The sequence below is a fragment of the Panthera tigris genome, chromosome C1 (assembly GCF_018350195.1).
Source record: "Panthera tigris isolate Pti1 chromosome C1, P.tigris_Pti1_mat1.1, whole genome shotgun sequence".
Classification (NCBI taxonomy): Eukaryota; Metazoa; Chordata; class Mammalia; order Carnivora; family Felidae; genus Panthera; species Panthera tigris.
Window position 1 is genome coordinate 98,182,994 of NC_056667.1, and position 17,929 is coordinate 98,200,922.

Consider the following 17,929-nt stretch of genomic DNA (forward strand, 5'->3'; position numbering starts at 1 on the left):
CATTGTTATCTCTGGTTAGACCTAGCAGCCTCAGTCCCCTCCAAAGGGTTCCTGAAGCTGTAGGACATCACCACGGCAGGGTGGGCGTTAACTCTGGCTGCAGGACAAATCCCAGCAGTGTGGTTCAGTGGCTGTGCCCACCCGGGGCTATAATCAGGGTGGCGCATCTAGGTCTGCACGTGCAGATTGGCGCGGCTTGATTGAAGAGTGCACTCGTGAGCGAGCCACTTTCTCGACCAAAAGATTAAGGCAATGGATGTGTTGGATGTTTGTTTTCAGGAGATGGGACGGAATAGAGACACAGACCCCCCAGTCAGTGCAGTCAGAAAATACGTCAGTCTATTTAGTGAAACCAATTCCAGGGTGAGTGCTCGCTGGCGCCGTGTAGACGCGGCCTGAGTGGTGGTGGATCTCAGAGGGTCAGCAAAGAGCCGCAGGGTCGCGAGCCTACGCGGGGGCCCCCAGGGACACAGTGTCATCCCCACGCCACGTCCCCGGCAGTGCTCACTCGCTCCAGGTCCTCTTCGCCATCCTCCCGCAGCCAGAGCCTATTCTGGCTCTCTGTTCTCCTGCAGTGAGGCCTCTCCCCTCTCCCCCTCTCCCCACTCTCTGCCTCCTTCCCTCCCTCCCATCCCCCTCCCTCCACCTTCTCCCAGAGGAGGTGACAGACGGGCCTGTAATTTGGTTCCATTCGCTCGACTGGAGCAACACCTGCCCCCCTCCCCTGGGACCAGAGGGTCTCATCCTAAACCCTACAAGAAGCCAAAGACAAATCCGGGCCCACATGCAAATACAATGACTCCGGGGACAGGGACACAGAGCCCGCAGCACACACCCCAGCCGCCAGCGTCCTGGCTTCTGCCTGCAAACCAAGAAAACCAAACACCTCTTGAAGTCCCAACTACCAAAAAAATCACCCAGAACTTTAATTGGGGTTTCAGAGTTTTTAAAAAATTAATCATGAGCTACTGTAGTAAGTACCATTTCCTCTTGCTCACACCACAGGCCAGAACTAAGTGCCTGGCATCAGGGCATCTGGACAGCAAAGTCCAGAAATAGAACTAGATACGAAGAACAAGGTGGGGAGACATGAGCGTGTGTGTGTGTGTGTGTGTGTGTGTGTGTGTGTGACTGCCGTCGGCCCGTGGCATCTGTCACACCAAGGACGCAGTAGACGTGCGATTCCTGGGTGGGCTCATTTTCTTTGTGCGAACCTTTAGTGTCTGCACCTACCTGTCTTGTGGGAACATTCGTTTCTGTTTCCACTGACTCAGAATCGTGCAAGAGCACTGACCACAGAGGCTTTCTGACCACTTCCCAAAGTCTAGGTGTTGTCAAGGTCACCCTGCAACCGTGACTCCTTGTGGACCTTTCCCAGGCTTGGCCTGGGGCCATGCAGCTTGATGCTTTCAGCACCCAACTTCCCAAAGCCAAGCTCAGAACCACACCCCACACTTGGGCCCTAGCCACCTGCTCCACACTAGAGGGCAAGTCCAGTGGGCTGGGCCAGTGTCTGCTCCAGGGCCCAGGATGCTTAAGAGAAAATGTGTTCTTTCAATTCCTGTAGTTTTGGGTGGTGTTTTGTTTCCCACCAAAAAAATAAACTCTTGTATTTTTTTCCTTTTTCTCCGTTTTCAAAGTATAAGGTTTTAAATTTTACTGCCCCCGCCCCAGCTTCATTTTCCATTCAGAGCTTACCAGCCGTGTGACCTTGGGCATGTGCCTTAATTTCTCTGTGTTCCAGTGTCTTCATCTGTGATTTAGGAAAAATAAGGGCTCATAAGTCACTGACTGTTGGGGGACCACGTGAGTAATCATCAAAAGTGCCCTGCCCAGGGTAAGTGCTAAAGTCTGTGCACTTCTTGCTGTTTTGCTGTTAGTCGCGGGGCTACAACTCAGGGAGGACAGTGTGGGCTGTCTGGGAGTCAGAGGCTTCTAGGCAGCTCTGCTGCTGACAAGGTAGGAGACTGTGGCTGAGCCACTTAAGCACTCAGGACGTCAGCTGGCCATACCTCTGTCCTGAGGGCCTGAAGGACTCACAGAGCCGGCATATGTGACAGACTTCGTGAGCTGGAAGGACCGTGCTGGGGGCATTTGTTGCTGTTGTTAATAATCCTCAAGCCTCTGCAGATGCTGCTGTCAGGGAGGGCTCACAGGTCCTCACTTCTAATTCCCCAGAATTCTTCCTTCTCCAGAGCACCCCCTCACCCCAGTTCCCAGCCAACAGCTAAGAGAATCCACCTGGTTTTTTGTTTTTAAGTCTTTGAAATCTGCCTGAGTTGGGCTCTGGCAATGTTGTCTTTTACCCCGGGTTGTAGTTAACCAGCCATCACCCACTAACTACCCAGGTGGTACCCCCACAGCAGCTTGGGGCTGTGGAATGACCTCCTGTGTTAAACTGGCCAGTTCTTGGGCATGTCCCTCCATTGACAAGGCAGGGAGAGGGTGGTAAGAGGGGCATTCATGGTGTGTGTGTGTGTGTGTGTGTGTGTGTGTGTGTGTGTGCGCGCGCGCGCGCACGCGTGCACCTGTGAGAGAGAGAGAGGAGAGAGAGTGCCAAAATTAAGAATTTTTAAAATAGAGGACCATCAGGGGCACCTGGGTGGCTCAGTTGGTTAAGCGTCCGACTTCGGCTCAGGTCATGATCTCACATTTCCTGAGTTCGAGCCCCGCATCGGGCTCTGTGCTGACCGCTAGGAGCCTGGAGCCTAGAGCCTGCTTCAGATTCTGTCTCCCTCTCTCTGCCCCTCCCCTGCTGGTGCTCTCTCTCTGTCTCTCTCTCAAAAATAAATAAACATTAAAAATAAATAAATAAATAAAATGGAGAACCATCAGAAAGACGATCCAACTGGCTGGAGGAAAAGATAATTCGGAAAGGTGGGTTAGGCCAGCTGTAAAATTCCCCCCAAAAAAGGAGGTACTCACTGATGATATTCAGAAAATACTGCTAATTTGTTTCACACTAATAATGGTAATTTAGTTATGTTAAAAGAAGGTCCTTATCTTTTAGAGATATTTACTGATGTATTTATGGATGAATGATGTGATGTTTGGAATGTGCTTCAAACAGCCCAAAGGGGTAGGGGGAAAGTGTGGATAAGAGTATATATGAAATGTCATCATATTAGAACGCAGTGTACTATGCCCTTTGCTTTTGTAGATGTTCTTAAACTCTCCATTAAGAGTGGTTTTTAATGTAGTTACTCAGAAAATTCATGCTGATTGATTTTTACTCACCAGGCCCCAATCACTCACTCCTGAACTGAGGCAGCCTCCCCCCATAGCAGACCTCGCCTGCCTCCAGCGCAGCTCACCTCCCACTGCTCCAGGAATGACCCCTAACCCTCACTACTTTTATCCCCTAGGAGAGGACTCACCAGGTGCTGCTCCACAGACTCAGCTCCTTCCCTTGAGTGCGTCTGACCTCCTGAGCCTTTCAGGCAGACTGATCCCCATGTCCTTTCCCCTCCCAGTTAGCCCATCTGGACCCCAGGAGATCCCCTTTCCTACATCCACCACTCTTACACCTGCCCCGTGATTCCTGATATCCTAATATCCTGTCCCTTTTTCCTAGTGTCTTTCTGGAATGATCATCAAGGAGGTGAGGAACTTCCTTCCTGATCTGGAAATACTTAGCAAAACTGGACAGGAAATTCCAACAATTCCTCTCTTCATTACCTCAAAAATAATTTAGTTGCTTAACTTTCAAAAAGCTTACCTGCTGTAAGAGCCATTATAGTAAGTGCTGCTGAGCTCTTAACATGCACCGGACCTGTTCTAAGTGTTTTACATGAATTAACTCAATCTTCCTAACAATGCTACAGGGTAGGAACTACTATCGCCACCACCACCCCCATTTTACAGGTGAAAAAACTGAGGCAGAGAACTAAGTAATTTGTTTCAGGGTCACTGCCAGGCAGTGGAAGAGCTGGGGTTTGAACACAAGCGTGCTTTGTCAGAGCCCGCGCTCCTGACCACTCTGCCTGTCACAGCATCAGTGCTGAGGGCAGAAACCACGATGAGAAGATAAAAGGCGTGGGACAGGCCTCGCACATGGGGTGGCGCGGGGGCTTCAGATGTATGCGTCACTTGTAATGTCTGCATTTATGTTTCATTCCATCGCATGCTGTTTACTTCCCTGTAATGTTTTCTGTCTTATAGGACAGGGATTTTTGCTGTCTGACCTCTTGTAGACCTAGCAGTGTGTCCTATGCACATGAATACAGGTGGTAGAGACCACAGATCGTTAATACACTCATGAACTATTGATGTATTATTTTTAGTTTCTCCTATACAGTGTCCTATGCATACTATAAATGCAAAGTAATGGTAATAGCTTGCATTTATGCGGCACTTACTGTATTCTTGCTCTTCTGGCAAGCACTCTACAATATCCTGTGGAAACCTCATGATATGCATTTGAGATAGATGCATATGTTGTCCCCTCCTACACATCTGAAAATGACAGCTTGAGGAGGTATGGTGACACGTTCCACATCACACATCTAGAATGGGTTGGAGCCAGAATCTAAACCTGGCCCCAGACCCCTGGGTTTCAAACACAGGGATAGGAGAAACAAATTCTGGTATAAGGTTTGTGCGTGGGACTCAGGGAGCTGAGTGGCTAATGCTGCCCAAAGAAACCGAGGAAAGTGTTGTAAAGTGGCTACATTTGAGTTAGGTGACAATGGAATGATTGGAAGTTTCTGGGCAAAAAATAAGAATGGAGGAGAGCATCCTAGGGAGAAGGAGAGCGAGTACAAAGGCACAGATTATAAAGGACCAGGCATCTCCAGAGAAGAGAGGAAATCTGAATTTGGCAGGAACATTTAACCTCAGGGAGAATGGCTGAAGATGATGCTAGAGAGTGTCTGCAACAAGCCTGTGAAAGATTTCTATGCCTGGAGAAAAAACTTGAGCTTTATTTATAAGCAATGGGAACTCAAGGAGAGCTTTCAGGCAGGGAATGGCAGGCTATCTTTAAAAGCTGTTTCTCGGGGCATCGGGAGAATGGACCTCAATGTGCTAAGGAGTGCGGGTGGGGTAGACTGAAGAGCCAGCCCCACCGTGGTGGTGAATAGTAATGTCGCAGACAGTGTCCTCCTCCAGGAGGAGCCTGTCCACAGCTGCCACCTGCCTGCAGCGTCTTCCTGCAAAGTAGAAAGAGGCTCCCCTACCACCCGACGGCTTAGTCCCAAGCCCAGGCACATGCTGAACTTGGCAAGCAGGGCACAGGCTCAATCTTAGCCTCCACGGGTCCACTTGGTTGGGGGGCCTGCACTCCTTAGGCGTTACCTGAACTGGAGCTTCTCCTAAGCACATGCATGAGAAGATGGGGTACAAGGGCCAAAGGTAGGGTGTGTGCATGGCACGGCCCCCCTTTAGCAAAGGAAAACCACTGAATGTGACCCCTAAAGGCAGGCACTTGGATAGACCGACAGACGTGGTTTCGTGGCCCTGAGAAAGTTATGTAATTTCTCTAAGCCTCAGTTTCCTCAACTTGTTAAATGGAAGTACCTACCTCAATGGGCTGTTGTGAGGATTAAAAGAGCTAAGAATGCACACAAAAACAGGATGTGAGGGCGATCTGGCCGTGACATCTGTCACCCCATTGATCACCAGGGTTGATTCAGCTGATCTGGCTGGCTAGGCGGGGCTCCACGTGTGTCCCTCTGGAAGCGCGCTCGGTCGAAGAGGACGACCTTCCCCGATAGAGGAGGACTGTTCTTCAGTCAAGGGCATACGAGTAGCTGCGCTCCCCTGCTAGAACCTCCAAACAAGCTCTCAAGAATGCACACAAAGGTCTTAGCGCAGTAAGCACATAGTACACACTGACTACACGTTAGCTGTTAATATATCTACCACACCAACAATGAGCGAGAGCCCGTCTAGGCCTGGGAAAGGGTATTGGCTGTACATGCACTTGAGTTGGCTGTCCCCTGCCCCTCATCCCTTGCTACCCCAGACCTCAGTGGGAGGAAGGCGGCAACCAGAGACAGATAGCAGTGACAGGGACTGGATACACCACAGCACTCCTGAGGTGGGCTCTGTCTGCTTACCTCATCCTAACAGACACGTGGTCATGGGGCGGGGCCACGGGAGGAAGCCCCAAGAACAGGATTCAGAGGGGGAAACAGGCCTTCCGTCCTCCTCCATCCAGCTCCATTTCTTTCCATATACACGCCCTGTCCTCAGTCTGCTCTTCCTTTCCTAATCTATGCCACCACCCGTACTCTCTGCCACTGGCCCTCCCATTATCCTCCCCACCCCCCTGCCCGGGGAGGGGTTTTTTGCTCAAGACTTTTGCCCCTTTTCTCTGGATGTCTCTGGACAGTGGCAGAAGCGAAGCAGTCATCTGGGCATAGAAATACCCAGCACAGGTGGCCTCGTCAGCTGGGCCAGGTGGGGCTCAGTTTTCTGGGGAGTGGCAATGCACTGGCCAGTTGTTGGGCAGCTGGGACAGAGGGAAGAAGGTGAGAGAAACATTGGGAGGAACTGTGGTCCCCAGCGTGTCTAGGGAGGGAGCGAGCTGGGGGTGAAGGACAAGGCCCCTGGCAGTGGGGAGTGGAGAGAGATCGGCTTGGGCTGTTTTGAGTGGCTTGTGCACAAGACACGTTAACAAGATGTGAGAAGACGGCCCTCCAAGTAGCAGTGATCTTGGAAGCGGCTGGTTAGGTGGATCCAGGTGTCTGCCTCTTCTGAGAGGCCTGCCCTAACAGCAGTCACAGGGCAGCAATGCCCTCAGCTGCCATTCTCAATTTACCCTGCTGTATTTTTCTTCACGGCAAAACTTGAAATTAAATATTGTTTACTTGTTGTCTTTTCTCCAGTAGACTTGGTCCCATCTGTTGCTCTTTTCGTGGCATCTAGAACAATGCTCAGCACACAGTAGGTCCTCAACAAATATTTGTTGAATGTAAGATTTGAATGATTGCCGTCATTCTACAGACAAGAATTATTACTCCCTTACCTGTGGCTGAATACATGTCGCTGAGCCCCTGCTACATGCCAGGGATGAGTCAGTTACCTTCTGGTGTAGCAGAGCACCACAGTGCTCCCTTTCTCTTTGGAGGGTGCTGAGCTGCCTTGGATCTGAAATTGCACAATCCTCTCCTGGCCTCACAGGGGCCGTGTGCCTGGGAAAGGATGTTGCCCTTTGCCCTTGGTTCAGTCCGCCTTACTTAACACCAGAGGTGAGGGCCGTGGTCTGGGAAGTGAGTTAAAAGATCCCCGCCTAGCTGTCAATGGGAAGTCTGTGTAGGTCAGTTGGAAATTGAGCTCATAAACCAGGAAAAGGGGGCTGTCAGAAGGTTCTGGAGGTCAGAAGTTGACTCCATTTCTTGGCATGGGAGCAGAGCCGATTTTTCTGTCATACAAGGGAGAAGTGCCATGAGGACTGAGACTGTTCCTGGAGGGGGAATACTTCAATTCAAACACTCAGTCCAAAGACAGCATGTCTGGAGGCTGGAGGAACCAGCCCCTGCTGCAGTGGCCAGGACTTGGTCCAGGTACAAAGCCAAAGCAGGTTCCATTCTTTTTCATGCCCTAGAAAGTGTGTTCTTACTATGCACCTCCATGTGAAGAAGAGAATGAAGTCTCACTTACTAGGTATCTGTGAACTTGACTATAAGATACCTGGGTGAAAGGTGAAAATGCTCAGAATCCCAGATATTTCACAGACATAAAACGAAGTATCCATATAATTAGAATTTTTACTTGGCAACCAGAGATTTGGTGTGATATAGACTCATGGTTCATAATATTCTATATGTGTGTGTGTGTGTATATATGTTGTACATATGTATAGAGTTTTAAAGTTATTCATGTGTTCTGCTTATACACGGACTATTTCACATCTTTATAGGCTTTGGTAGATGACATTCTTCACATCCCAAGGTTGGTCCAGGACTTAGTTTTTTTTCTTGTTTGCAGGTGTCATGTCTGGATTAGATGTTCGAGTGCTACAATATACACCTTGTTCTTAACAAGTGCCACGAAGACTCAGTGTCATCATCTTGGGGTCTTCTTACTGCCAGTAAGTAGCCGTGTGATTTAGTGTAGGGCACGTAAACTCCCTGTGCCTCAGTTTCCTAAATCAAATTTGAAGAGGTTGAGTTAATTACTAAGACTCCTTTTAGAGCCAAAAAACCCATGATTAAATAATATTTTTCTGCAGGCATTATAATTTATTCCTCATTGGGAGGAACATGCTCTGTGTCACCATCACATGTAGGACATCTATAGATGATCAGTATCCAAGTTTAGGAAAAGTATCAAATACCTCAGTACATAAATTTGTTAATGTTTGGGTTGTTGGGGGTTTTTTTGTGTGTATATTTTTTATTTAGTTCCTTTCTGAGGATTGTGTCCATTAAGATACTTCATGCTCAGCCAGTATGTTTATTATTTTTCAATAGTATGCTTTAAATAAAGGAGAGAACTTTATTTGATACCTTTATTTATATGCAAAACAGCGCACCATTCATGAGATATGAAAAACTTGTCAGATAGAAACCAGGTTATATCTATTTTCACTACAAAATATTGCATTATATAAAGCAACAGAGACACAAAAAAACCCTGAAAAAGACTAAAATCTTTGGATAGCAGATGTGTGTTTTTTTTTTTCCCTTGTCTCTAAAATACACTCCTTGTTTTAAGAGTTTCACAGCTGAGAACATGAAACATTTTCAGGTTATAGACTTTTCTTTTTGGTTGTCACAGAGGAAAGTAGTTTTGAAATCTTTTTTTTTTTTTTTTTAGGAAAATAATTTCCTAAAATCATCCCACGCACAAACAGCACACACACACACACACACACACACACACACACACACACAAAGAAGCTACTGTCCTTATAAACAGTTTGTAAAGTACTTTTCAGACATAACTACACATAAGAATAACAACACTTACTTTTTTTAAAAAACTATAATAGTGAAGTGCTAATGTTGCTGATCTCACAACAAAAGAACCTTTTCAAGAACAAACATCTTAATATATAAAATATGTTTAGAAACAGGGAGAAGTGGGAAATTTGTTATACAAGTGCAATATAATTAGAGCAAAAAAGAAAGACCACAGTATAATCTCAACAGACACATAAAAAGTTAGACATAATTATTCCACAGGAAAAATTGTAAACACTTGACTATAAATAAATTGGCACAGAGTATCCAAAGTAAAATTATCACCACTCTGAAAAATAAATGTCTTGAAAAAAATACTCTACTCCTTCTAACATAAATAAAAATAGGTTGTCTTTTGCTAACTGTACCTATGGGTCCACATGTTTAAGGTCACAAATAGATGTTTTTGGATATATAAAGGGGCACTTTGCCTGAAAAAGCAATCAGATATTAAAATTTCCATTTAAATATGGATTCTCCTGTCTACATCAGTGTCCTACCTTGGGGTTAAAATCTCACCAAGATCAAATCTTCCCACAGTGTGTCTGTTCTTAATCTATCTTTTAAGCTTACCAATATTCAGGGTTTGTTTTATTTGGATCCTAATATAATCTTCCCTTCCACAGCAGAATGGAAACTCCTGTTCCACAGTTCTGTGCCTTAAATCTCTACACTGGAGGAGAGTCCCTCCCACCCCCTCCAAATGTTAGGTGATTTGTCAATTAGAAAAATCCCAGATAGTCTAAAGTTAGGAGGCTTTACTCTGAGCTTCTGAGCTCCTGCCCTCATTCTTTCAAAACGTGAAGATCTGTGGGAGATAAATGGAGAACTCAAAGCCTCCAGTGAGCTAAAGCAACCACCCTTAAAGGGATCCTAACACGCGATGGGGAGGTTTGGAGGCTGTGCGTTGCGGGTGCCTCGGGGAGGCTCGCCTGGAATAACGCCCCCTGCAAACCCCGGGGCTCGCCAGACAACCCCACCTTCCCGAGTTGGAAACCTTCCCTCGACTCCCCGCTGACCGGAGAGAGCTCGAACGCGTGGCAAGCTTCCTCCCTCGTCCAGGCCTCTTGCGACGGCTGTCCGGCTGGGCGGCCCTCTCGTCCACCAGCCCGGCGGCTGCCCCCCGGGGCCGGTGGCGCTCCCCCGGCTTCCGGACAGGCGGCCTCCCGCCGCGCCCGCGGCCCTACACGTCCAGGACGTGGTTGAGATAGGAGATGTAGCAGATGGCGAGGCGCAGGATCTCGATCTTGGAGAGCTTCTTGTCCGGGGGCAGCGTGGGCAGCAGTTTGCGGAGCTCGGCGAAGGCCAAGTTGAAGGCCTCCACGCGGATGCGCTCGCGGGTGGCGTGGGCCGAGCGGTACTTGGCGGTGGCGCGCCGGCGGCGGCGCTTCTCCTCGCGGCTCAGCTGCTGCGGGTGCGGGTAGAGCGCGGCCCGGCTGCCGCCCTTGCCGTCGCCCTCGGCCTCCTCCACCGGCTCCAGGTCCGACACGCTGCCCAGTACCTTGGCCTCCGCGCCGCCCAACGACTCCGGGTCCGAGTGCGCCGAGCTGGGGTGGTCCGAGTCGGCGGCTTGGTCCGGACTCAGCATCATTTTGGAAGCTGAGGGGGAGTCAGAACATCAATCAATAAAAGGAAGGGTCTTCCTTGGATCCGAGGGAGAGCGGGCGAGGGCCTACCGGGCCGGTCCTCGGCGCGTCCCGGGTCTCCTCCCCACCCCAGGAGGGCGCGCTCGGCGGAGCTGGCCCCGCGGGCAGGCAGCGCGCGGAGAGGGGCAGACCCGAGGGCCCGAGCCGCGCGCCTCCCCGCGCCGGGGCCAGCGAGGTCCCGGCTGGGCCCCGGCCGCATCCCGGACCCGACTCCTGGCCTGCGGGAGGCCGAGACCGGCCTGTGGGCCCGGCCCGGCGGGGAAGCGGCAGGCCCAGAAGGCTGCGCGCGCGTCCGGTGCCTCCTTCTGCCAAAATACCGACCCCGCCAGGCCGCCTGCCTTCCTTCCCCTTCCCTGACAAACGAACGATGCCGAACGGCGAGCACTTCTGGGTTGTACGCGGGGCGGGGGGGACGCCGTGGGCGCCCCGGCCCCGAGGACCTTGGACCAGGCAGCCGGAGGCCGCGGCGCCCGTGGGCCTCGCACCAGTCTGTGGCGTGCGGGGCGGCCGCGGCCGTGGAGGGCGCCCCGCGCTGGAGGGGAGCCCCGGTCACTAGTGCGGACGGAGGGCAGGCGGCCCGAAGGGGGCAGCTTCTCCGTCCCCCTCGCGCTTCCCCGGAAAAACAAAGCAATGACTGAACAAACGCGAAGGCTCCTTTCTCCGGAAAATTGACCCTTTTGCCCTCGCGGCCCCCCGAAGCACCATCTGTCACGCAGACAGCCACACACATCGGGGACCTAGGGACGCGGCGACGTGGCATGAGACAATGCGCCCAGCAGCCGGCCGGCCACCTCACGGGAAAATGCCGCCGGCGGGGTAGTGGCGGGAGGGGAGGCTGGGAGGGAAAGGGAGACCCGGGGCGGGAGGACGCGACCCGAGCTTCCTCTCCAAGGGCCAAGCCCGGTGCTGGGGGGGGGGGGGGGGGGGGGGGGGGGAGGGGTCGGAATCGAGAGCCCCGCAGCGGCCCCGGGGCGGCCTGGCCCAGGCGGAGCGGGGCTGTGCTCAAGCTCTCCTGGAAAGACGCCTTCCCGGGAAGGCCGCCCCGCCGGGCTCCTGCCGGGGCCTCGAGCTCCGACACCGACCGCGCGCCTCCTGGGAGGGGGTTGCCCACAACCCCCGGGGCTCGGGTGGCCTGCGGGGGGGGGGGGGGTGGTCCGGCCTCCAAGAAAGGGGCCGGCACCTGCGGGGCAGCGCGCACCGACCGCCGGCGCCAGTAGGAGAGCACCAGGCCGCGGGCCCCGCGCGTGTAGCCCGAGAGACGCTCGCCGCGGGAGAAATCCGTGGCGGCGACGAGTCGGAGGGCTCGCTTCTAGAGAAACAAAAGCCAGGGAGGTGAGCTCCGCTCCTCGCGCCGCGCTCGCCCAGGAGCGAATGTGTCTCCAAGCCGGCTCGTACTGCGCTGCGAGGAAAGCGGGTCCTCGAAGGCAAAATAAAAACAAATGCTCCAAGTGAGCTACATGTGACTCCCTACGGGCTTCTCTCGGGTACGTTTATAAAGGAGAACAACTTGCACCTGTACATTCGGCTTGAAAGGGCATAAATAAATTGGCGAGTGGTGGAAAATCACAGTAAGCATCGACATAGTTGTAGTGCGGCTAAAAAGTTCCCGGGTTGCCTTCAAAGCATGCTAAATTCTCCTCCAGATATCTTTTTAAAATAGTCACAAATAGCATGTCGTGCATACATCCATTTCACAATTAGCTGAAGGACATCTATGAAGACGGTATGAATAATCTAACTTAGTTCCAAGGTGGGAAAAAAAATTACTGAAAGGAGCCTTACCTTGTAAAAGCCTTTTCGATAATCTTTTCTCCAATCTTTTAGAGTTACAAGTCCCAAAGAATAGAGGGGAGAAATTCCGAAGTATATATTAAAAGCAGCAAATATTTATTACATTCGAGTGTGAAAAAGCAGCTGTCATCTCGCTGGTGTCCACAGCGAGGGACGATAGTGTCTCAGGATGTGGACGATGTAAATGATTGTTCACTTAGTTGATAGACCAAAAATGCCTTCTCCTTTTAATTGTTCTCAAACATTTCGGGAAATTCGTTGTTGATTTTTTTTTTTTTTTTTAAATGAGGTGTTGAAAAGTCTGGTGCCTTTTTTCCTCTTCTGGGTCTCTATAAATAACAAAAGAGATGCAGAGATAAACACAATCACATCAAAGGGCTGATTCCTCCACTTTCTAATAGTGGAAGAATCAATAAGAAAGATGGTTACATTAGATAAGATCCCGCTCCTGTAGGACTCCTTTCCTTCCCTTAATACCGTGGAGAAGAAACTGGGAAGTGCAAGGCAGAGATGCGATCTTCCTCAGAAGTGATTTTTTTTTTTTTTTTTTTTTTTTGAGATAAGGCTTTGTTCAGCTGATGTCTCCCCAGTCCCCAGGAACACAATACTGTAACTCGGGGCTAAGCTTGCCTCTTCCTCTCTCCTCATTTACTTGTAGATTGTATAAACAGGCACCTATTTGCAGTTTCAAAGTCTTCCAAGGCTTGCTAACACCTCCCACCCCCACCCCCTCCTTTCTTTACCTTATAGCAAAATACATATAGTCTGGCTTGGAGACGCTTGGAGAAAGGTTCGTGGAAAGTGAATGTCTCCCGGAGTAACAGTGACAGGGACGCGGAGAAAGACGGGAGAGGGTGGGAGAGCCAGAGCAAAGAGGCAGAGATGCGTGTGTGGCTTCTTGGCTCTCCTGGTACCAATTGATTCAGCCTGGAGATGGTGGAAGAGATAAAGGCTTAAGAAGGGGGATGGAATTTTTTTCCCCTAAATTGATATTTAATGGGAAATCCTATTGGACAGAAACCTGGACATGAGTCACTTAATTGGACTTGACATCTGTCACAGTGTGGGAGTTTTCACAGCCCAAATATTTTAGCAGATCAGATTCCCACTGAATCTGTGCCATAAAATATAACAGTTGAAAGCAGTCCATGATAGAAACCTTAGCCTCTAAACAGAGTCTCTAGCCATTATCAGACTATTTCTCTTTTTCCGATTATTGATGCAGTCTTTAAGTGCAAATAAGCAACATATTGACTGTGGAAAATTTCTCCTCACATATTAGAAAACCGGCATCTTCCCCTAATGTTTGGGAAAGTATTTGTGTCCAGAACATGAAAATATATACTATATATGGTACTATAATAAATATATTCACGTATGTAGTGGCCAACATTTATTAGTGATCATCAGAAGATATTTGATCAAGACTTGATGAAGCATATTCATGTTTTTGAAATATATCCTGCCACTGGACTAATTTTCCAATATGTGGTTTAAAAAAAAAAAACAAAAAACCTTTCAATAGATTAAGTCATTGGTGGAACTGGGAACAGAATCCAGGCATTGTAATTTCAGAGAGCACTCTAGGAGACCATCCTACTTTCCTAAATATGTTTGTTTTTCTCTTTACCCATTCGCTCATTCAAGTTAAAGTCTGGCATATTACATGTGTTGATTATTGCGCTTCATTTTTGCTTATTTTACCATGTGAATATTTAGCGTAGGGGCAGTGCATTGGGCCAGGATGTAAACACACACAAATCACCAGTGTATTGCAGCACATTATGCCTTTGCTATACCCGACCCCGTGGCCCTGAATTTATATGCCTTATAACAAAAGGGAAAATCTAGTTCAATTACTTGGCCACTTTATAAAGACACTGTTAGTCTCCATCAACTAAGTATTATTTGCAATCATTTTGGCTTTTTTGATTGTGTAAGCTTAAAAGAAATAAAGAAATACTGTAGCCTTATTCTCCATGTCAATAATTCCCTGGGGGAACATTTGTGGAGAGAGGACTCCTCATTTTTCCTTCTTTTTCAATTTTGCTCTAAAAACAGGTTTTATCATCAGGGGAGAGGATTGATCAGCCTACCCCTGGGAGTGACCCTCATGGCTGCCACCAGTCCTGTTTGCCTTTGCACACATATTTCAGCCTAGGGGAGATGCCTGGACCAGAATGGGGTGGGGGTGGGGAGAGTAGGAAGTGTCTCCAAGGAAAATGGGCACCAACACTTTCCAGCTTTGCCTCTGCCCAGCCCCAGCACAGAAGCATGTTTTAGATATCCCCAGGACGTTTCAGCAGAGGCAGAAGCCAGCTGCATTTAGGTGGCAGTGGAAAGAGGTGAGTGGAGGAACTCCCCAAGGTGTAAAGATGAAGGGAAAAGGGAGGTTTCCCCACTCTGGCCAAGCATCCACACATAGCCAGACCTGTGCACCCAGATGCGCACCCACAGATACCTGTAGTCTCACCCCCCACTACTCATGTAATCTGGCTGGCTCTGTTAGACTGCTACACATTCAGACTGACAAAGTGAAAAACCTGGTAAGTCTAATCACCGTAGCTCATGAGACCATTGCTGCCGTGGGAAGCCACTGGTACCTCTAGTTACCCTGGTGTTGGAGGAAGGAAGGAAGTGGGGGGAACATACCAGGGCAGGTCAGATCCTGCCAACGTGTGTGTGGATCCAGATACGTTCTTTTTTACATTCAGGCTTACCGATTCCATACTGACAGCCTGCGTGTACATAAAGCCCTTGTAAACAGGTACACGCTTAGCCTCATACATAGCCATGGCTGGATGCACAGTCATGGTCACAAACATGAATTCACGCTCACACACGTGTGCATTCTCCCTTCCAGGAAAGCCTCCCCCTCTCCTACTGCCACCTTTGCCTTTTCTAAGACCTCCCTAGCACAGATGGTCCCTCCTTCTGTGCTTCATAAGCACTTTTTTTCCTATCCCCCTTAGAGATTACATATCGTACACGGTGATTCTCGGTTTCCATACCTGTGTTTCCCACTAGGCTGTGACGCTCCCAGGGCAGGTCTGTAGCTCATGGCCCCAGCAAGGATGTCTGAGTTTGACACATTGTAAGTACTCAGTACTATGGTGAATGACTCTCTATGTACAGAGGCAGCTGGAGTATTTGTAACACAGAAACATTTCCATCAAAAGACCCTTAGTTTCATCCGTATCGGTTTCCTCCCCTATAAAAGTGAGGATAATAATCCTACCCTCCTCACTTCACAGGCTGGTTATGAGACTCACCGTATGTGAAAGTATCTTCTAAAATACCAAGCATCATACAAATGAAGATACTATGGAGTATTAGGAGTAATATTAGGTAATATTATTAAATCAGTAGGGAGGTGGCAAGCAGTGATTTAAAAAGCCAGACTTCCTGGCTCTATCATAGGCTAGCCATGTAAACTTAAGGGATTTACTTTACTATCCTGGACCTCAGTTTTCTGTCTATAAAATGGGAATGAGAAAAGTATATCATGTTGTTATGTTATGTCATTCTTTTTCTAAAGACGAACAAAGATAATCTGTGTACTTAACTGAATGCCTAAAACTCATGCTCAATCAGGTTGACTATTCATATGGTTAATAATATTACTGTTATTGTTCAAAATAAATATTGTGAACCAGAAATACAAAATAAAATTACATGAAATATAAACATATCCATATACTCACCCCAATTGTGTGTGTGTGTGTGTGTGTGTGTGTCTGTCTGTCTGTCTGTCTGTCTGTCAACTAACCTACAGTGAGCACTTTCCATGTCAAATATAGGTCTAGGGACTTTACACATATTAACTCATTTTATCTTCATCACAAACTGTTGAGACAGGTACTGTTGTTATCCTGGTTTTGCATATTAAGGAAATTGGGACACAAAACATGATCTATTCAAGGGTGTACAGCTAATAAATTATGGAGCCAAAATATAGACTGAGGTAGTCTAAACTCAGAAACTGCCACCACTGTGCATTTACTGCTTCTATGGTCATAGTATCCTATACAAATATACTCAGGTAGAGGACTTATTCACCAAAAGAAATGCATATTCTGAAGGAGAAATATATACACACGCAAAACATATATAAAATACCACATTTTGCATTCAGAGGTGGTCAGTGTGCAAACAGTTTTAAATACTTACTGTGCATCTAGCATTGTGCCAGACGTTACTGGACTACAAAAGCTTTATAATTATTTGTTAATTCCACTAGACAGCTGTTTCCAATCTATTTTCTTCCATTTTGCACCCTATCAGCAAAAATTTTGAGCATACACATCCAGTATATGTATTTTATTGTTAACAAACTTTATGCAGAGACTACTAGCATATTCTATAATTATAAAGCATAAATGAAAAGACATTTTTAAGTAATGCTAAACATAAAAATAATTTTTGTTAAAAATTTGTATTAAAATACAAAAGCCTATTAACTGCAAAAAATATTGATAATATATAGTTTTTGGAAACAATAAGCTTCATTTTATTGTAATCATTGCTTAACCCTTTGTGATAATGTGATCTGATGGTCTGGTTTTTAAGCCCAACTTATTTAGAATCTGGTTATGGCAAATACAACAGAAAGGGATGTAATACAAAAATTCAAAGATCCAAATAGTAGTTCATCATTGATTGTTAACTAAATTCTATTTCTGATTTTTCTGTATTATCTATCAAATGTGCCAAAGTTTCATTGAAATTTGGCTAGCAAATTTCCTTCTAGTGGGAATTTATTATTCTTTTAAGAAATGAGTTCAAAATCCCTGAAACTCTTTATTTGGACACTTTTTTTTTAACAGTTTAGATTTTTCTAAGTATTTTAAGTGTTCGCATGTAAGAGATTTTGACATACGGGCACATTTCCATTGTTTTGGACATCAAAAATCACATATAATAGAACAATTTCCAAATATCTCTCTTTAAAATGCCTTTACCGTGGCACAAATTTTCTTTTTAAAAATCACTACTTAACTCTTCTAAAAATACATACTTGAAGAGACACATTTAAGGTGTTTTGTTTGTTTTTAATCTGTTAGCTTCCAATTGACATCCTTTAGTCATAAAAAAATAAATTTGGAACACTTAAATATGAACAAGATCTTTTAAGAGATTCTGTAAGAGCTTTGCTATGTACTAATTGATTCTTTGTGGGACATTAGAATTTCATGGTCTCTTCTGGTTTCATGTATTGCAAAGATTCTACCATATTCTAAAAGACTCGTATTTCTAAAACTACGTGGGTATATCTGGTATACTTCTTCAACTTCCTTATGGAAAATTCTTGCCTAGGAATTATTTAGTGAATAAATTTTGTTTGTGAGGTATTTCTGGCCCCAAGCTCTATATTTGAGTTAAAGAAGCCATTTCCTCAGTGGTTATACGTCCACAACTTTTCCATAAATCATTCTTTAAAAAAAAATTTTTTTTAATGTTTATTTTTGAGACAGAGAGAGAGCATGAGCAGGGGAGGGGCAGAGAGAGAGAGACACACACAGAATCCGAAGCAGGCTCCAGGCTCTGAGCTGTCAGCACAGAGCCCGGTGCGGGGCTCGAACT

At 47.4% G+C, this 17,929-nt stretch overlaps 1 protein-coding gene and 1 long non-coding RNA gene across 2 annotated transcripts in view; one reads left to right on the forward strand and one right to left on the reverse strand.

Annotated features, from left to right (window-relative positions):
• LOC122240749 overlaps positions 1–17,929 on the forward strand; it is a 108,979-nt gene that overhangs the window by 51,502 nt on the left and 39,548 nt on the right. Inside the window, exon 3 of the long non-coding RNA XR_006220484.1 lies at positions 7,933–8,035. This is a non-coding gene — a long non-coding RNA (uncharacterized LOC122240749). The remainder of the gene's footprint in view (positions 1–7,932; positions 8,036–17,929) is intronic.
• Positions 10,069–10,500, reverse strand: NHLH2 (nescient helix-loop-helix 2). Its single transcript, XM_042993808.1, has one exon. The coding sequence runs from the start codon at positions 10,498–10,500 to the stop codon at positions 10,093–10,095; it is 408 nt and encodes a 135-aa protein (XP_042849742.1). The 3' UTR covers positions 10,069–10,092.